At 38.6% G+C, this 21,835-nt stretch overlaps 1 protein-coding gene across 1 annotated transcript in view; it reads right to left on the reverse strand.

The window, feature by feature from the left end:
- The window catches only part of AP2B1 (adaptor related protein complex 2 subunit beta 1), a 93,096-nt gene extending 73,793 nt beyond the window's left edge, over positions 1–19,303 (reverse strand). The window contains 5 exon segments of the mRNA XM_024757552.1: positions 539–634; positions 1,077–1,092; positions 2,888–3,199; positions 16,907–16,986; positions 18,920–19,303. Coding sequence (XP_024613320.1) covers positions 539–634; positions 1,077–1,092; positions 2,888–3,199; positions 16,907–16,986; positions 18,920–19,027 — 612 coding nt within the window. The 5' untranslated portion in view covers positions 19,028–19,303.
- Between the last annotated feature and the right edge of the window lie 2,532 nt (positions 19,304–21,835).

The following is a 21,835-nucleotide window of genomic DNA, read 5'->3' on the forward strand; positions in this document are numbered from 1 at the left end:
AGAAAGAAAATGCAATCATTTGATTGGGTAGGCTCTACATATTTACAGGCATAATACGCACAGCAAGCTTTGCAAGACTCTAGTTGATAGAACAAGAAATAAAGGTATGTTACCTCAATTTACAAAGATAATACAGGAACAAAAACCACATGATATAACTATACAGGGGATCTATACAGAACGGTAGAAGTAGGAATGATGGAGTATATGAACTAAGTTGCTTCTCTCATAGCGGAAAGTTAATACACAATGTTTACAATTGGTAAATCAATAAATAGTAGCATAAGGATATTAGAGATATGGAAGTAATCAAAATAACTAAAATTAGGAACAGAGTTAAACATGATTCCCTCGGGAAAGAGACGGACCAGGGACAGCTGTTTTTCATTAAAAATTCTTTAATATTTTAACAATGTGCTTTATTATTTTGATAAATTTAAAAATGTATTTTTTAATTTAAACTTAAAAATGTAAGAAAAGAGGTGAAGAGAATACCCAGAGTCCCACAACGTGATCACAACTACCACGGGACACTTGCCTCCACCTTGATGGCACACCGTCCAATGGCCCGCACAGCTTTGCGCACAAAGTCGACGTCCACCTCTGTGGCATATTCCTTCAGTTCTGCCAGGACCTGTTAAAAATCCATGAAGTGAACAATCATTAAGGATTCTCCAACAGCAATTTCATGGCCTAACCTATAAGGTAATGTTGTCAGAGGCTCCCATGGCCCAGGTATAAAGAAATTAGAAAAGCAGTTAGAAAAGTCAAAACTCCATACATAGGTAAATTTGGGATCTAACACTGCGGACGCCTCAATCCCAGCAAACTACAAACAGAGCAGGGATATCAGAAGACTTTAGGAAACCAGCAATAAGGGATGTTCAAACTGGAAGGGAACTAGCCAATACCCCAAACACCTGAAGCTCACACCATTTACCTTCCTATTTTATAGTCCTCTCTGTCTCCCCATACTATGTAAGGGCTCCCTGCCTCACAGCCCATTTCTCCTCAGCCTATAGGAAGTCAAATTAAGCATTCTGAGAGTTATTTCACAGTGAGAGATATCAACCAACTGTGGCTGAAGTTTCACTGTAAGATGCGGAAGGAGATGGGCTGACAGGGAAAACCACCCAACCTCTTGCATTCAGCATAATAGGGAATCTCGGGAAGGGTGTTTGTTTGTTTGTTTGTTTTTAACACGACACCACTGCAATACTCTCTCAACCTCATCCCCTTCTCCCAGTCCCTGCCACCTACACTTAAATGTCTCATAAAATACAGAATATTTAGTTATCCATTGAGGGTTCTTCAGAAATTAACCTAATTTTGATAGCTCTTAGGCAACGTGAGTGGCTAGCTGACTCAGTTAAGGACACAAGGTAAGTAAGCTGTGTTTCTCTCCCTTCCTCCTGTATCTACTTGGCTGACTCCCTGACCCACTTTAGGTATTTATACAAATGCTACCTTCCCAGGGAGACCTTTCCTGACCACCCAGCATTTGTTAGATCTCCTCCTTACTTTATCTTTCTTGTTAGCACTTATCATCATCTGACCTATTATATGCTGTATTACGTATACATTTTATATATACTTCTGCCCTATCCCTCAGAATAAGTGTTCCATAAGAGCTATGATTTTTGTCTGTCCACTGCTATATCCTCAGAGCCTAGAACAATGCCTGGCATACAGTACGGGCTCAATAAATATTTGCTGAGTGAATGAGTAAGTGTGAGATGTCAATGACCAAGAGAAAATAAAATTGTATGTAAAGTTCTTTCCAGAAGATATTTGTACTTTCAGTGATGGAAAGAAACTATCAGGGTGAGCTTTGATTAAATCCAGAGGGAACCATTTCCCAGACGAGTGAAGAGCACTTACATTATAGTAGCTCGAGCTTTAGCCGGGCAAGGAAGGTTCCTATCTACCATAATTAAAATGAAGAGGCAGGGCTTCCCTGGTGGCGCAGTGGTTGAGAGTCCGCCTACCAACGCAGGGGACACGGGTTCGTGCCCCAGTCCGGGAAGATCCCACATGCCGCGGAGCGGCTGGGCCCGTGAGCCATGGCCGCTGAGCCTGTGCGTCCGGAGCCTGTGCTCCGCAACGGGAGAGGCCACAGCGATGAGAGGCCGACGTACCGCAAAAGAAAATAATAATAATAAATAAAATAAAATAAAATGAAGAGCCAACAATTCTTCAGAATTATTTTGCCTAGTACAGTGCCTGTATACACAAAATGCTCAATAAAAACTGATGATACCTCCAATTCTGTAAACTAAAATGTATGTATGTGTATATGAAATTTAGTAGTCAGTATCTGATAGTCAAAGAAAATCTGCAACACTAAAGTGGTAGAGAGCTGAGCAGAACAATCCAGGTGTGTCTTCCAAAATCTTCTCCAAATTCAGACTGATGAGATTCCTGTATCTAACGGAAGACACCATACATTTTGCTGGCTCCAACACAGTTTCTCTAGTATTAATTATAGGTATAAGGCAGCTCAATAACTAGTAACAAGCCAAGCCACTTACTATGTATGTAAAAGAACGAAAATTTTGTTACTACAGTGAGAGACGCTCAAAAAACCTTTGTTTGCCAAATGGCTAGGAATTGCTGTATGGGAGATGTGAGACCATGATGAGGGAGAGTTTCTTCAGAGGGTTGTAACTATACTGTTCAAAGAAGAAATGAAATATACACATCTCCTCTTAGGAAGAGCTATTTTTTGCATGGTTTACTCTACCACCTAAAATGTTCCTAAATACATTGAGAAAATACCACAGGATAGCAATATATATCCCATAAGCCACTGATTTTCCCAACGTAACAGACCCTTATTCTAATACAGATACTAGAAATTATTGAACCGGGCAAGACTCCTAGATACTATCCAGAAAAACAGACTGACCTCTGAGCCTCCCGGTCATCTTTAGGGTTGTAATTAGACAGGCAGTCCAGGATGAAAATCTGGCCCCGTTCGGTGCACTCATTCAGGGCTGTCAGTAGCTTATTAATGTTCTGTGGATTCAGATCGAGTAAGTTGCTGTTTGGGTGAGATTCACTGATTTCAGATAATGCTGCTACAGCATTAGCCACCACCTGGGAAAGAAGCAGATATGACCTTGATTTGTCAAGAACAGTACAACTATTTCTCTGGATCACTTCATAGATCTCAACCCATAACCGTTCCTGAACGTTTTACGCAGTCAGCTAGAAAGAGATATACTGCTTTCAAAATGTATAATAAACCACCAATGATGGCATATATAGCTTCCTCATGGTCAGGCAACACAGAATTAAAACAATTCACATATTAGCAGAGAGTCCCTCATGACTTACTATTAAAACAATAATAATTTTAACAGTAGTCAAAACTATCAGTAGAATTAAGACACATGAACAGCTGTAAAAGAAGTGAAGGTTAGGGACTTCCCTGGCGGTCCAGTGGTTAAGACTCGTGCTTCCACTGCAGGGGGGCATGGGTTCGATCCCTGGTTGGAAAACTAAGATCCCACATGCCTCGCAGGCAAAACAAAACAAAAAACACAAAACAGTGATGTTTAAATATGAAACATGTACATTAGGCAATGGAAAGAAATATCTAGGCCAAACAATTTTATATGTGTATGGGTGTGCATGTACTGGGGGGCGGGGAGGTGATACTTCAGGGGTCAATCATACCTTAAGTCTCAGAGTAAGAAAATGTGACCTTGAAACCACAGTTCACCGTGGTTAGTTCACATAGTAACACATGGTTCACATAGTAACATCATGTTGGGAAAGCACATAATCTCCGTGAAATTCAATTTCCTCATCTGAAAATGGGATAATTTAATCCCCCTCACAGATTAGCTTTAGTTTGAGGATAAAATCAGATGGCTTATGTATAAGTGCTTTCTACAAAGCCTTATACAAAGTTAAGGTGGCAATATTACCATAATTCATCAAGACTAAGTTGCACAGTTTTTCATATTAACATCTCCGAAGTTGGGATATATTTAATAATCAACGGCATGTCAGTTTAATAGGAGGTATTTTTCTTTCTACGTTAATACAGGAAATAATAATGCATCTTAGAATCAATGAAATATGGTACCTCAAATGTATCCTTAACTCAGGCAGTATGATAAATGAAAAATTGCTACCAAATATAAGAAAGTACACTTGTATCCTGACTTACAGACCCAGAAATCCATACTAGCTGCAAGAAAAAAAAAGTGGACACTTTAACAAAATTACAGATTATGTCTAATTTAACTAAGAAATCTACAACCAATGAATGTTTTAAGTAATTTTAAGATTATAAAGACACCCAAAAATAAACAAAACAGACAAAAAACTATAGCTCTGTACAAATGAATTTAAAACCACATTTTGCAGTGAGGCTCTCAGCTGTCGCTAAATATTAGCACAGTAAGGCTATATATAAATATTCTGTAAGCATAAATGAGATGCAATAGGTAGCAGCTTCATTAATTATGTATATTGAAAAGATTCTCAAAAATGTCAACTCGTTTTTAGTTCTGACTGAAGTCCCTGTTAAAAGCTTGAGAAACTAAGAGTTATATGATTATCCTTTTGCTAGCAAGAGAAGAAACATAATGGTCACAGTTTAGCTATTGATTTTAATATCCATATCACTTGGGTACTCCGCAGATTATCCCAGTATATGATTTTACCTAGAAGATAAATTCTAGAGAATATGGCTTTTTAAATCAAATAATACATTCATGACAGTATCCATTAACTAAGATAATGATGCCACAAATGGAATCACCTTCAGTTATAACTTAGTGATCAGGACAAAAAATTCCAAGATGAAAAAAATCAAAGGTTCACTTGGTAAGTATGATTATGGATATAATATTCTATTGTTATTAAGACAAATCGAGAAGGATTATCTAGTTCACCTATCACATGATAGCATGCATGAGGTTCTTTCCTGACTTAATTTTTGTTTGCCAACCACACCATCAAGCATGGCCTTTAGTAAAAATTAAAAAGCATGAAAAGTGAAACAATAATCTCCACCATCTCAGTGCTTTACAGGCAGGGAAAAGGTACTGTGTTTCCCCTGTATAATACAATTAATACACTGGATTACAGGATAAAGGATCAAAATGTCACACTGGAAGAACAAACGCCTGTTTTCCTCTCTTGCTGCCAACACATGCCGTCTTGGTTACCAGTTCGTCCAAAACCAATGTCCTGTCACAACTTACCATTTCTGCCAGTCAATTTTTTTTAATGTTAAAAAAAATTAAGTATGAGGTCTGTTAACAGGAAATGTTGAACAGAATGAACAATTAGAATTCCTCTGCTAACATCACAGGTAACTGGAAATTAAACCAAGTATATAATGCAGCTAATGAAGTATATGTTCTGGTGGTAAAACAGGCAATTTTCACTTATTATCACATTAAAACAAGAAAAGAAACAGGGAAAAGTAAATCTAATTAAAAGATCCAGAGAGATCAGATTATATGATTATGTTTAGAAAAGTCTGCATGGGGAAAAAAGATCACTGCCAAATGGCCACTGAGCCAATGACTGACCAGAGATACACCCCCAATAACAAAACTCTACTGCTATTCCTCTAAAATTCCTTCTATTCTACCTTTCCACTTTCATCTCCTAATCTTCACATTCATACTGCTAAGTTTTCAGAAATATACTGTGTGGGCCCATAAAGAGCTGCTCAGAGTTCTCCTGGTCAGTAAGCCATGCTAATCTCACTCTAATGGAAACTCAAAATGAGCATCGAATCTCAAGCAGGCAAAGACTGACTTCAAGACAGCAGCTGGGTAGCTGGGGTATACAGGACAACTCACCTGTCTCTGTGTTTCTTTGGAATTTTGTATAGAATGTAGTACATATATTATCTGTTTGTAAAAATAAACTTTAAAAATAATGGATTGAAACATGATTTACTTCCTCTTCCCTGAGAGTTTTCTCCAAACAATAATTCATTATCAAAAGAAAAAATCTGACTCTTGCAGTAACTGCCCTGGTTTACTAGTGTATTAAAACAAAGGTTATGTCTCTTTCTCTTGTACCATCACTTTGAATCTGAACTAAGAAAAACAGGCATAACATTTTCCCCCCTAGAAAACTGGCAGTTCTTTTAGGAAACACTGCCATGAAGAGAACAATGGCCTTTTAATTATAATTTCAGAAAAACTGGAGTTCCCAAGAAAGAAAGGGGTTTCTAAAGGAAGTTTTGCTTTAAAAATGGATTTATAAATAGGGTTTAAGTGAGTTTTCTCAGCACATTGGTTGATTTACAAAAAGCTGGCATCTAGGCTACAAAGGAACATATCCCATAGCATCAAAAGAAATTTTTTTTTAATTCATCTTGCCTCCCAATTATGGTAAATTCTGTTCTTTGGAAGACTGCAATGAAACATTCCTCCTCCCCACCCCACCCCTACCCCCTGTAGACCTAATATAATATGTATACTTTACAGATACAGATATTAAACACAAACATATACATACATACAGAAGTATGCATGCACGTGCATGTGTAAAATCACACTCAACACTAGACAAATTTTTCTCTACCCTAACTACAGACTTCCCTTCAATTTGACAGTTCATTGTGGACCCTTGGAGTCTGCTGATTTTTTTTTTTAACGTAAGCAATTTGTGTTCTGACTTACTTTATACTATGCCTAATAGAATTGGACAAAGAGATAAAAGACAGTAATAGCTAAAACTTACTGAACACTTACTATGCCATTTACCTTCCCAGCAACTCTAAGGTAGTTGCTATCAAACTTCACCTATTACCGATAAGGAAATAGGCTTAAAAATGAATTTATAAATAGGATTAGAGAAATTCAGTGACTTGCTTAGCCAATAAAGCTGGAAAGGGAAAATGCTTGAATACAAACTCAAGGCCTGGGGCTTCCCGGGTGGCGCAGTGGTTGGGAGTCCGCCTGCCGATGCAGGGGACATGGGTTCGTGCCCTGGTCTGGGAGGATCCCTGAGCCATGGCCACTGGGCCTGCGCGTCTGGAGCCTGTGCTCCGCAGCGGGAGAGGCCACAATAGTGAGAGGCCTGTGTACCGCAAAAAAAAAAAAAAGAAACAAACTCAAGGCCTGTATCTGATTCTAGTGTCTGAGTACTAATCACTCTGCCGCCTGCATTTATAGAAGTTCCAAGAGCTGTGAACTTCAAATGGGGGAAAGGGAAAGAAAAATCGGAGCTGGGGAGAATAATATAATCAAAACATTATTTCCAGGCAGATTTATACAAGGAGAAAAATGTATTCTCCTACTTTATATATTTCAGAGATAATCACATCCTAGCAGCACTTCAAAGAGGCAAGATTTACTATCCAGCTATATAAAATCTGATTTATAAGCTACCCCTGTCTCATATGCAGCAATTCTGAGGACATAAATTTGACATTACTTTTTTTATTTTTATTTTTTTGGCTGCGCCCTGCGGCTTGTGGGATCTTCTTCCCTGCAAGTGGAGTCTTAACCACTGAACCACCAGGGAAGTCCCAGACCTCATTTTTTTTTTTTTTTTAAGGAGCAAGCTGGAGTGGTAGGTATGATTAAAATAAAAATGATCCTGTAAAAAAAGAACTCTAGAAGGAAATCTAGATATACATTGGGAGTAGAGTATCACAGACAGAAGTTCCTTTAGGAGAAATCTCTCACACATTTCCCTGTCCCTTTGAATGATCTAATTTCACTCATTTTCATAGCCTCAGAACCCAAGAAAGATAGCACTTCCCAATATAGTGACTTCCTCCTATTAACTATATTTAGAAGACTTTCATTTCTAGCAATGACCTTCAAGGTCACACACTCTGAACAAACACTTCAATTTTCCCACTCAATTTACAATCGTTTTGGCTGCTGCCCCTGAAGACCTGAATAAATTGAACGCAGTAGCATAACTGACCAAAACTATTATAATGGAAAATAAAGGTGATTTGCATACTTTTATCCTCTAGAAAATCAGCAACGGTTCAGAATCTCACTTTCTTCTTTATGGAGTTGCCTCAAATAACACGTTAAATCACAGGGCATTTATTCTAAGCATGTTTCAGTCATTATCATCTCCTTAAGAACAAAATGACTAGACTTCCCTGGTGGCGCAGTGGTTAAGAATCCACCTGCCAATGCAGGAGACACGGGTTCGATCCCTGGTCTGGGAAGATCCCACATGCTGCAGAGCAACTAAGCCCATGTGCCACAGCTACTGAGCCTGTGCTCTAGAGCTCTCAAGCCACAACTACTGAGCCCGTGTGCTGCAACTACTGAGCCCACATGCCACAACTGCTGAAGCCCCCATGCCTAGAGCCCATGCTCCGCAACAAGAGAAGCCACTGCAATGAGAAGCCCACGCACCGCAACGAAGAGCAGCCCCCGCTCGCCACAACTAGAGAAAGCCTGCGTGTAGCAACGAAGACCCAACGCAGCCAATATAAGTAAATAAATAAAAATTTTAAAATGCATTTTTTTAAAAAAAAGAATACAATGACTATACGGTACCAGTTAATTTTACAGTCATGCTTTAATCCAAGACACTGTCCAGACTGCCAACTAATAATATGCTGACTACATGTGACATTCTGTAATGTTCCGTTTTTTTCCCCATCTTCTTTCCCAGAATGAGGAAGCTAAGTGAACACATCTACCTAGTGGAGTCAACACATCCCATTACAGCAAGAAAGTCTGAATATCTGGTAACAAGTAAGATTTAAAAATTAGACTCAATAAAACTCATTACTTACTTAAGGGGCTTACATAAGTAGCTTAAGATGTGTTTTGATGAAATGTGAATATTCACAAAGCTAAAACACTACAAATAAATATCTACAAATGGACAAAAGGCACTCCTAAGAAGCCAAGAGTTACTTGGCCCACCAGCCCTAAAATCACACAACAGCATGCTGCAAAATGAACAAAACAAAAAATTTATTATTACACCATTATCTCCCTTTTGAGAGTAAGTAATCCCCTGCCAAATTAGAGCCCTGAGATCATTTTAAAAGGGACACTAAGAAATGAGTAAGCTGTGATCTTTCAGTACACTACTGAATTACTATGTACAACAGATCCAGTTTTCAGGAAGTTGCCTACGAAAACTGCTTTAGGCATATCCTTGAACAATTATCTTTTAAAAGTAATCCTGCAATGATGTGTTAAGTAATACTGCAAATAGATTTACTTCATTTGTGGATAAGCTGCCCTCAGAATCACCCTAAAAAATAATGCCTGGCTTTAAATAATGTATACAAAAGAATTAAGTACCTTTGGGACTTCCCTGGTGACACAGTGGTTAAGATATTAACCCTTCTAAAATCACTAATAACCAGCACCACGATCACTATACAATAAAGAAACATTTGTTATTATTAAGGGCTTACTCTATACCAGGTTCACTATTAAGTGCTTTGCAAGCCCTCTTTTATTTTTCACAACGATCCAATGATAGAGGCACTGTTTATAATCTCCATTTTGTAGACGAGGATACCGAGATGTTTAGGGAGACCACCAAGCTAAGAATGGCAGACCAGGATACAAATCCAAGTCTGGTTGGTTTCAGAGCCTGAGTTTTAACCCTCATGTGTTAGTACTGGAGCGAAAAAAAAAAAAAAAGTTCACAGTTACAAAGCACTTTTCTGTTTTTGAGATACTTTCATGAAGAGTGAATCAACTCTTTATAAAAGGAAGTGATTAAATGCAATTTGGTATGCTGGATTGAATCCTGGAATAGCAAAAGGATATTTGTGTTCAAACAGGTAAAATAAAATCTGTACTTCAGTTTATAGTAATGTACCAACGCCAATTTCTTAGTTTTGACAAAGGTACCATGGTTATGTAAGATGTTAACATTAAGTAAAACTGTGTGAAGATAGGTATATGAGAACTTTTTGTACGGTCTTTGCAACTTTTCTCTAAATCTAAAAACCCGCCCCCAAAATGAGATTAAAAAAAAACCCAAAAACCTAAGTTAGTAATAACTGATAAAATGAAAACTGATGATTAAAATTCCTAAGGTGAGAATACACATAAAAAGATCTCCACAAAGTTTATCATAAAGGAAAACAAAAATTGTTTCCTTCCTCTGCAAGAATTTAAAAACCAAAAAGCACGGAGATGGGCACTTGCCCTTATAACAGAGCAGCCTCCAATGATTCCACTTACTCAACACTCTGATCCTGTAGAAATTACCAGCAACTCATCTTTTAGTACCAAATACAACATTACTTACTTGGGGCATCCAGACACAGACTGAGTGAACATGTTACCTCCTACATCATTCTTACCCAGTGCCTACCACATACTGACACTCTCACACATGCCTAAATTCTACCAGCTCTGGTACTCCTTTATGGACGCTGGGCACGAAGAGCATCACGCATTTCTAATTTCGCTTCCATATAATATTTTAATTTTATAACTATTCTCCTATTTATTGATATATATTTAGGGATAACAGAATTCATATAATTAAAGTACTAAATTAAATGAGGTCATTAATAGATTTAACGTTGCCCACGAGGACAACAAACATTCTGACAAAAATCCTTCTCAAATTTACAAAGTGATCTAGAGAGACTTCAGTTTTTCAACATTTATCATCTCAAACTGACAGCAAACCACCACAAACCTTCTAAAGCCTAACTAGAAATTACAATAATCAGAAAGTACGTCACGTTAGATCTGTTTCTCAAGAATAGCTGTCATTTGTTAAGCATTTACTATATGTCAGGCATTATTTAAGTTTTTGAAACAAATTAGTCCTTCATGTTGTTGTAGGGGGCTCCCTGTGCACTGCAGGATGTTTAAAGTATCCTTGAACTCTACCTACTAGATGCCAGTAGCAACCTTCCCATCAGTTGTGACAACCAAAAGTGTTTCCTGACAATGCCAACTGTCTCCCAGGAAGCAAAATCGCCCCCAGTTGAGAACCACTGTCATAATCTCATGTGGCTTCTACATGCTGGCTAGCACATGGATAAAATACATACTTTTTCTGAGAAAAAAAATGTTACTTTTCATAAAACAGCTTTCCAAAATAAGTTCATATTAAAAGAAGCTGGCAGTAACTAGAACCGTTGCTAAAGGCCATACCGGGCCAAGTTCTGAGAGCATGCTGCTTGTGCAGAAAAACCCTCAACAAACGAAAATATGTTTCTGGGGGTTTTTTTGTTTTTGTTTTTTTAACTAATTCAGTAGTCTGTGCTTTGGCAGACAGGACAGAGCAATGGAAGAAGGGCATTCCCAGGGGCAGTTCTCAGAGTGATGGTAGAACTCAGAAGGCTTAGAAGACAAGATCAAAGGGGCTAAGACGCTGAGCCAAAGGATTTAGGAGACCTGAGCTCACAAACAAAAAGCAAAGTACGTGTGGTGGGGCTGTCAAGAGAGTCTCTGGAGTGGCAGATTCTGGTGTAAACATTAACTGAAGTTGGAATACCTCAAAATGCCTCTAAGAGAGAAAAGAAAAACTGCAGTAAGGAGGGAAAATCCTAATGTATGGGCAAAAGCTAGAGAATTATCACTATCACCCAAAAGTGTATCTTTCTTGCAAACGTCAATTTAGTGAGACAGAATTCTCAAAACTCTGATTATTTGTGAAGAAATCATAGCTATTTTCCTCTCGTGCCAAAGTGCTTCCTCATTCTGAATACGTTTACGTTCAAAATAATGGACTAATAAATCTGTGTCTGGAAATAAGTTTAGCTTTCATTCCTTCAGAAAGATTTTACCATATGAACCTGTATAGCTATCAAAGGGGTCAGAACCCTTTAAATTAATATTGTAGCAATAATGTTAACCTTTGCCTAATGTCTACTTCATCATCACGGCAGCAGCAGCCATCATTTCATGAACTCTCATAAGCCAGGCACTTTCACAGATGCTTTTTATGCAAGAGCTCAATTAATACTCCTAACGACTCTCTAAGTTGGTACCTCTCACTCTACAGAAGAGGAAACAGACTCAGGGAGGTTAACCTAGGACTTAACAGTGAGAATTTTTTTACTTCAAACTATCTTTTCTCTTTCAAGTAGTATTTCATGGAAAGTCAGTTTTAACTAAAGTATAAAATGGTAAAAACAACTGCAGGAAAATGAGGTGTGTGAGATTCCCCCATAAAAGACAGGAAATGAAAATATAATAAAGTCCTATTACTTGTAGCAACGCAGACTACCAGGAATCAACCTGAAGGTCAACATAACCCCAAGAGTAGTCAGATTTTTATCAACATGCTACCCTCCAATTTCAAAGTCATTTCTCCAGATGTTCTGGTGCTTTCACATCTAGGATGCCCTTCTAAAGTGAGCTACAAGAAAACCACTAAGGCAGAACACCCTAGAAGCATTAATTCCTTTTGCAAGAGGCTCTGATATTTGCTGGTACAGTGCTGCCACCATGTGGAGCAACTTCTGAAAAAGTGGAACAAATTCCCCCTCAAGAACAGTAAAATAGGACTCATACCCCTCATCAGATTAAGAGGATTTGGAAGATTTCCATAGTAAAACAGTTCTCAGGTAATTAATGCCTTTATCCGTTCAAAATTTTAACCATTTTGAGAAAATGAAACAGTTCTAAACATGTTGTATATGTATACTCATGAAGGCAGTGACCAGTAATGGCTATTGGGACTCAGACCTAGGTTAGAATTCTGGCTACATTACCACTAGCTGTATGACTTTGTGATTATTCTTTTTCTTTTTCTTTTTTTTTTTTGCGGTACGCGGGCCTCTCACTGTTGTGGCCTCTCCCATTGCGGAGCACAGGCTCCGGACGTGCAGGCTCAGCGGCCATGGCTCGTGGGCCCAGCCGCTCCGCTGCATGTGGGATCTTCCTGCACTGGGGAACGAACCCGTGCCCCCTGCATCGGCAGGCGGACTCTCACCCACTGTGCCACCAGGGACGTCCTGGGATTATTCTTTAGCCTCTTCGAGTATACCCTGCTTGATCTCTAATGTGGAATAACTTTTTTTTTTTTTTTAGGTAAGAAGTGTATTTATTTAAGGAGAAACACACTCCACAGAGTGTGGGCCATCTCAGAAGGTGAGAAAGGCCTAGAATAACTTCTAATTCAGAATAACCTCTAGTTGAGAAGATACGAGGACTATAAAAAACACTGTAAGTAAAAGCATCTGTCCCTGTGCCTGACACAGAATGCACTTAAATTTAAATTTCCCTTCTCTTAATGACATTAGGAAGGTCATCATTAGCCTCAGGACCTTCTCAGATGTTTGAGTCACTACACCTTATATCTACCACTAGATGTTGGAATTTACTTGACATTCTTGCACTCATCCATTTCTTATCAGCAGCATTTGACCCAACTGATAAAAGGAAAATCAATGATCTAAAGACAGTTGTAATACTTCTGGCAAAAAAACAGGACATACAGTTGAGATGAAAAGTACGGGTTCATGGGCTTCCCTGGTGGCGCAGTGGTTGAGAGTCCGCCTGCCGATGCAGGGGGCACGGGTTCGTTCCCCGGTGCAGGAAGATCCCACATGCAGCAGAGCGGCTGGGCCCGTGAGCCGTGGCCACTGAGCCTGCACGTCTGGAGCCTGTGCTCCGCAATGGGAGAGGCCACAACAGTGAGAGGCCCGCATACCGCAAAAAATAAACAAAAAAGTATGGGTTCAAGAATGAAAGTAGGCACGTGGGTATATGTGTTGGTTATCTCTTAGTCCAAGATTTTCGGTTCTTCACTTAAGTAACAAGAATGAAGAGCTCAAAAAATGATTTTAATGTATGTAAAATAAGGCCAGGACAGAGTGAGACAATCGAGGTATCCCACTCTCAGGCTTGTGCAGGTAGAGGGGGCACCTGAGAATGAATGCCTCCTTCAATTCTGTATCCTGGGCACCTTACTAGCAAGATGTCAAACAATATCAGGGAAAAGTTTTGCTACTAATAAGTCTGACAAGAATAAGAAAAATTTCCTATTTAGTTAGAGGGGAGTAGGTCCAACAATTTAATCTCTAATGCTGACACCTGTTCTAGGAAAATCTGTAATAAAGATACAATAAAACATAAGGCATTCCTGAAACAGTTTCTCACAAACCTACCAAGTAACCGTAAATTTTCTCTAAAAGTTTTCTCAAAAATACTTAAGAAAATCTCCCCAAGTCACCTCCTGACTTGTTGTATAAAAACAGGTTAAGAGGGCTTCCCTGGTGGCGCAGTGGTTGGGAGTCTGCCTGCCGACGCAGGGTCCAGGAAGATCCCACATGCCGCGGAGCGGCTGGGCCCGTGAGCCATGGCCGCTGAGCCTGCGCATCCGGAGCCTGTGCTCCGCAACGGGAGAGATCACAAAAGTGATAGGCCCGCATACCGCGCAAAAAAACCCAAAAAAACAAAAAGAGGTTAAGAATTATTAAAATAAAAATTACTATAATATCATGATACTTTAAATTCAAATAGAGACCCATTCATGTGCAGCCTCTTTAAATTACCTGTATATAGATAGGGGATGGAGGAAGAAAACAGGTAAAAAACAGGCATATATTAATAATTATTGAATTTGGTGATGGTAACTGAGTTCATTTTATTTATTCATTTAGTCACTCTAATTTTGAATATGTTTGAAAATTCCCATATTGAAAAGTATAAATAAATTAATGGCATACATATACTACTTGAGTACTATGGACTGGACAAAAGCCAACCCTTCTACTACAATGAAAACTTGGAATAAATCAGACAAATTAGGCTTGTTCCAGAATTGTTCCATCCTCTCAACTGATTTGGATAAAGATCTCTAAGTGCTACGGGGGTACCAAAAAAAAAAAAAAAGCCTTTACTAAACCCTCAGTTAGTCCCTTACCCCTGAGGATCTAATTTTACAGGTTCTGCTTTGAAAAATTTACATTAGTGTAAAGATGTCTTTTTCTCCCTGAACTGGAATTGCCTATATGAGCTAGAACTCATTTTTACCTCACTCCACTCCACATTCATAGGCCCAATGAATATTTTAAAAGTTTCCGCAGAGTACATGATATTCTGCTCATCTGGATGCCCAAAACTTGGAGAGCAAAGCCCAAACACTTTCAATCTTCTCATCTGTCCTCAGGTAGAAAATTTCAAGAATATTTGCTCAAAATAACAAAGTGAATCAAAAGCAATGTCAAAAATACAACTTAGTACCAGCTAAACATTCTAAAAACAGATACTACTGCTTTATAAATTTATTTCTTTATGGAATTTTAAAAAAGGTAACACGGGCTTCCCTGGTGGCGCAGTGGTTGAGAGTCCGCCTGCCGACGCAGGGGACACGGGTTCGTGCCCCGGTCTGGAAGGATCCCGCATGCTGCGGAGCAGCTGGGTCCGTGAGCCATGGCCGCTGAGCCTGCGCGTCTGGAGCCTGTGCTCCGCAACGGGAGAGGCCACAACAGTGAGAGGCCCGCGTACAGCAAAAAAAAAAAAAAAAAAAAAAAGGGGACACACAGGGCTGCTTGAGTGAAAAACGTAGGGTTGAATCTTCTAATGACAGTGGTGATTATACCCTGTAAAGTCACAGTTTAAGCATATACACCCACATCACTTCTATGCCTAGAAGGTGGCTAAAAGATTGCTGATAGTAATTAGAACGACAGTATCTTTTCAAAAATGTGGCTTACTTCATTTTTTGACCTTGTTACTAAGTTTCAAAGATAATAAATAGAAGCCAAGATTACCCAAAGAGTAAGATGAGCCAAATGAAGTATCAAAGCAGAGATCTGAGCAGGTAATTTGCAAGTGAGACACGTCTATTTCACAGCAAATCCAACTCTCTCTTTCAAAAAGTTCAACAGTGAAATATTCAGAGGTTATCCACTGATTAGCTCAGTGTTATTCAACTCCACATAAGGAATGCCTTAGGCAAAAAAAGGAGAGAAAGTGGCTAAGTTCCTCCATCTTCTCAGTAATGATACTTAATGACCAATCACTCAATTCAAATGAACTTCAGTTACTAGCAGAGCCAATGTACCACTTTGAGACCTACTCTCCTTCATTATATAGGCAAAATTAAAAATGTCAATAGGAGAAATAAAAGGTCTCAAAACTTTAAGGTAAAGTTTCTTTAAGAAAATGATGAAAGAACCGGTTTGTTTCTGAGCAAACACAGGGGTAAGTATGATACGAAGGTTTGCTTTAAGACCCTTGTATTTTAGATACATGCACCCCAATGTTCACAGCAGCACTATTTACTACAGCCAAGACATGGAAACAGGGGCTTCCCTGGTGGCGCAGTGGTTAAGACTCCATGCTCCCAACGCAGGGGGCCTGGGTTCGATCACTGGTCAGGGAACTAGATCCCACATGCATGCCGCAACTAAGAGTTCACATGCCACACCTAAGGAGCCCGCGAGCCGCAACTAAGACCCAGCACAACCAAATAAATACATAAACTAAATTTAAAAAAAAGTCTAATCTTTAAAAAACAAAGACATGGAAACAACCCAAATGCCCATCAACAGAAGAATGGCTTAAGAAGATGTAGGGTGTGTGTGTGTGTGTGTATATATACACACACACACACAATGGAATATTAGCCACAAAAAAGAAGAAAATATTGCCATTTGCAGTAACGTGGATGGACCCGGAGAACATGATACTAAGTGAAGTAAGTCAGACAGAGAAAGACAAATATTATATCACTTACATGTGGAATCTAAAAAAATAATACAAATTAATCTATATACAAAACAGAAACAGACTCACAGACATAGAAAACAAACCTATGGTTACCAAAGGGGAAAGGGGGGGGATAAATTAGGAGGTTGGGATTAACATATACACACTACTACATATAAGAGAGATAACCAACAAGGACCTACTGTATAGCACAGAGAACTATACTCAATATTTTATAATAACCTATAAGGAAAAAGAATCTGAAAAAGTGTGTGTATATATGTATGTGTAACTCTGTAATCTTGTCCACCCGGATGCACCCCATGGTTCTGACTGCCAAGGCCCGAATCAGAGGATTGGGATCTTCACAGTCCTATAAAAAACAATCATTGACAACTACAGGTGTACATAAACCAGAAAACTAAACAGTCTGGTTTATATAAGCAACAAAAGAATATTTAATTAATGTAGGCTTCCAGTTTCATTCTACACCAGAACCCACATCTCCCATACGATTCCTTTCCTAAGTACAACAGTTGCCTTTTTAAGAGTTTAGGCTAGGAATTCATTTAACTGCTTTACATACACAATGAAGAAATGTCCTATAGGATTCATTCCAGAGCTGGGCAGAAGCTAAGATAGCTGGTGTTACCATCCCCATGGCCATTGTTGGACCTGCACTAAAAGCAGAAAAGGGCTTTGGGCTTGTATTCTGGTACAGGATAAAATCAGAAATTGGGGCTTCCCTGGTGGCGCAGTGGTTGAGAGTCTGCCTGCCAATGCAGGGGACACAGGTTCATGCCCCGGTCCGGGAAGATCCCACATGCCGCGGAGCGGCTGGGCCCGTGAGCCATGGGCGCTGAGCCTGCGCGTCCGGAGCCTGTGCTCCTTAACAGGAGAGGCCACAACAGTGAGAGGCCCGCGTACCACAAAAAAACCCAACAACAACAACAACAAAAAATCAGAAATTGGAAAGATATGTCCCACTCCACAAATATTAAGCAGGGAGAAAAGAGGGCTGGATATCTGGGGCCTACAGCCAAGAAAGCAAAGGAGAATCTAGAAGCTGGTTTGGGCCCAACATAAGTTCCTTGCGTGAAGCAGCAGAGAGGGCCCTCTGAAATCCTGATTAACATACATTCTCCTTTCCTAGCAAGTGCCTCCAAATACAGTACAAATAGAACACTTACCAAGAAGGAACACCCCTTAAATTGCCCTATATTAAAAAATTTCTTTAAACATTATAAACCTATGCATACGCTAACTTCCAAAAAATGTAAACTAAATTCTTTCCAATGATATCATCCATCTATGAATCACCAGACAGAAAGAATGAAATCTTATAATGATCCTGTACATTGTAGCTAAACACAGAAAAAGAACAAAAATTCCATGAGAAGGAAGAAAGCATGTTTATTTTCCAAAACAATTTAATAGAAGCTAATTTTAGAAATGCTGTCTGATTTTTGCTTTTAATGTAGACTAAATTCCAGGCAGAGGAAAAAGAAGTAAACAAAACAAAACAAAACAAAAACCCTAATAAGAACAACCTTATTACTGTGTTCATCAAATCTAATGATAGCATTCTGACTGGATATCCAATAATATTAAGGACTTTCTATAATGATCAGCTGATTAGATGCTTTTTTCATTCTTAAGATGTTTGGGATTTGCTTTAAAATCATCCAGTAGGAGAGGAGGTGGGGGTCAGGAAAGCATGTATGGAGAGTTTACGTTAAACAAAACTGGCCATAGGTTGGTAACTACTGAAACTACAAGGTAGATATTTAGGAATTTATTATACTATTCCCTCAACCTGAAAATGTTTGAAAATTTCCACAATAACAAAAAAGTTAATCAACTATTGTAAGACCTATTCAATAAAACAAAATTAAAAGGCAGCTCCTGTAGTTTCCACTACGTCTGAACCATAAGCATAATTTCTACAAAGATAAAAGAGGTAAAGCCCCAGGTTACTGACACTACAATGATATGCCCAACTTTTATCAGCCTTGGAAGATAAAACAGTGAGGTTTCACCTTGCTTTCTTCTCCCACCTGGCAAGGATGCACCAAGCCCAGCTGACAGAAGGCTCACCATATGGTCTGAACTGGATGACAAACTCTGGCATACAGAATGCTTAAATCATGAATATTCCTACTCAATGGCCAATACTTCTCTAGAGGCCCTCTTTTGGAACAGAGGTTGCTTATTTGCAATGCAGACACTAACCATATCAAGAGACACTTCTGAAAAGGTTTTCTGAGGTAGAAGAGACTGTTCTTAAGTCCCTGGGAAAAAGTTACCTTCACAAAGCTGTTGACAGCCATGATGGCCATGTCTGGCTGACTCTTGGCATAGTTCATCAAGTAGAGATACACGAGCTTCTTTAGTTCCAGGTTGTCAGTCTGCATACAATTCACTACATCTGGAAAGAGAGAGCTGAGAAAAGAGGAAGGGAAAGCGAACAGATGTTGGTGCCAGGCTGTTGGACAGAACACAAAGAAACAGCCTTAATTTAAAAAGTGATTTGATGTGAGGACAAATGTCCACTAGTGATAATACTTACCACAGAAATGAATTACTAAAGAATTTATAATAATGATCCCAAGAAGATGTCTAAAAATAGATTTTTAAAAAACTTTTTACTATGAAAATTTTCAGATTAGAGACAGCAGTTTAATGAACCCATGTATCCATCACCCAGCTGCAAACAAATATTGATACATACCCGATCTTGTTTCATACACAACCTCAACCCACTCGCCTTCCCCCAGTCCCTACCCCATCTAGTTGCTCTAAACAATTTCTAAACAAATCCTGCACATACATTTCATATATAATATTTTAGTGTATATCTTTACAAACTTTTTAAAAAATCACTATGTCACACACAAAAAATTAACCATAATTTTTCATATCAATTCTTTGCAGTTCAAAGCACTACAGTTGTTATGCTTTTTAAGGCACATATTCTTCCACCTGTGACCAGTAGGAACTTATTTGATTAGTTTCCTTATTAAAACAGTTCTCAGATAATTAGGACCTTTGTTCAAAATTTTAACCATTTTCAGAAAATGAAACAGTTCTATACGTGTGTGCCACGTACACATTTAAGTTCTATTGTATATATACATCCATGAAGGAAGTCACCAGTAACAGGTTATTGGGACTCAGACCCTAGGTTAGAATCCTGGCTACATTACCACTAGCTGTATGACTTTGGGATTCTTCTTTAGCCTCTCCAAGTATACACTGCTTGATCTCTAACATGGAATAACTTCTAATTCAGAATAACCTCTAGTTCAGAAGGTATGAGGACTATAAAAAACACTGTAAATAAAAGCATCTGTCCCTGTGCCTGACACAGAATGCACTTAAATTTAAACTTCCCTTTTCTTAATGACATTAGGAAGGTCATCATTAGCCTTAGGACCTTCTCAGATGTTTGAGTTCCTACACCTTACATCCACCACTAGACGCTGGAATTTACTTGGCCTTCTTGCACTCATCCATTTCTTATCAGCAGCATTTGACCCAACTAATAAAAGGAAAATCAATGCATTTCATATTAACATAAATATTTTAAAGTAAAAGTCTACCTATTTTACTTATTTTTTTAAAATTAAGATGACATTGTTTTAATTTTTGCCAATCTCTTTAATGTCTACTTTAAACAAAAACAGCTGGATTCTCACACATGCTCCTGTATTCAACCTGTGGTAGAATGTTGTTTAGCTGAAGTGTAAGAAGAAAATCCATTTGCATACACGTATATAAATTGGAAAATGGAGGAGTATTTTAATAGCTTTTTCATATAACTGGATGTTCTCCTTTGATACATTAAAGCTAGACAAATGGTTGTTTTTCTTTTTGTTTTTAGTCCACAAATGGTAGTTTCTTAAAAGTTAGGTACAATATGGAATCTAAAACCGTATCAATAAACTTTCTGTACTTGGTTGCATTAAATTCCATTCATTTATCACTTATTTTGAATGGATGTTTTACCCATGCATAATTTTGTGATGTATGCACTGGTCATTTGGAAAATATTGGTTCAATGAGTTATGCAGATCTTCTCTATGGTGGCATATTTCATTATACAGCAGCAAATAATCAGTCATTAATTTCACCACCAACCTCATCAGAAAAATCTCTAAGTATTGGGAAGCTATCAAGCTCACGACGGGAGATACAAGTTTTCCAACACTCTAATTTTTACTTTAAAGTCGAAATTTATCTACTGTCAAATTTTTTCCCTTGAAGTGACAGGTTCACTTTGCTCATTTTTTATAAAATGTCTCCCAAATACTTAAGTCTGATTAACTATAGTTCTGTTAATCTTTCTTTCACAAAGAAATGGTGTTCCCAAGTCAAACAATTGTGCAAGGGCTTTTTTTCAAGTCAACCGTCACACTTTGCTATGCAGAAGTACTTTATGCCTAATTCCTATTTCATCACACAGAATATTAAAAAGACCTGAACTCAAGGTTCAAGGTTTACTGAAATAAATTTTTCGTGCTTCATGCACGACAGTCCTAAGTGAAACTGCCCTTTTTTCCTGCAAGCACATGACGGTGAAGAATACAATGACTACTTTTACAGTTCGGCACCACTGCCTTAATTCACACTAAGGCACCAGCCATGCAAATGTCAACACAGTGAAAAGGGTAAATAACACCTAAGTATTATTACAGCTTTGACTTCATGGATTTCATGGAAAGGATCTCAGGAATCCTCAAGGGCCTGCAGACAATCCTTACTTATTTCCAAATGGCCTTCCTAAATTACAGGAAGAAAGGGAGGGGAAAAAAAAAGACCCTTTGGATTTTGTTACCACTGATTTTCATCTTGAATTCGGCAATTAAAGGCAGAGTTGTAAAGTTGAGGGCACTGGCTTGAGCCAATTGAAGTACACATGGGCTTCTGCTTCTCAGTATATTTTTATCATCTTCTAAAACTACCTCAGCAACAGATCTGTAACTGTGTCAGCTCTCAGGAGGTTTTATGCTAGATCTGTATGCAAGTGAAATCAAACTCGTTTCACTCTTAAAAAAAACTTAGTCATAGAGTTAATATAAAAGCAACTACACTTCCTGATGTTTCCAGTGGGACAAACTCATTCTTATATGTTCTGACTGTAATAGCTTTAAATAAAAAGCAGTAGGGCTTGGGCTTCCCTGGTGGCGCAGTGGTTGAGAGTCCGCCTGCCGATGCAGGGG

This window comes from Neophocaena asiaeorientalis, unplaced genomic scaffold (genome assembly GCF_003031525.2).
Source record: "Neophocaena asiaeorientalis asiaeorientalis breed wild unplaced genomic scaffold, Neophocaena_asiaeorientalis_V1.1 scaffold327, whole genome shotgun sequence".
Taxonomy (NCBI): Eukaryota; Metazoa; Chordata; class Mammalia; order Artiodactyla; family Phocoenidae; genus Neophocaena; species Neophocaena asiaeorientalis.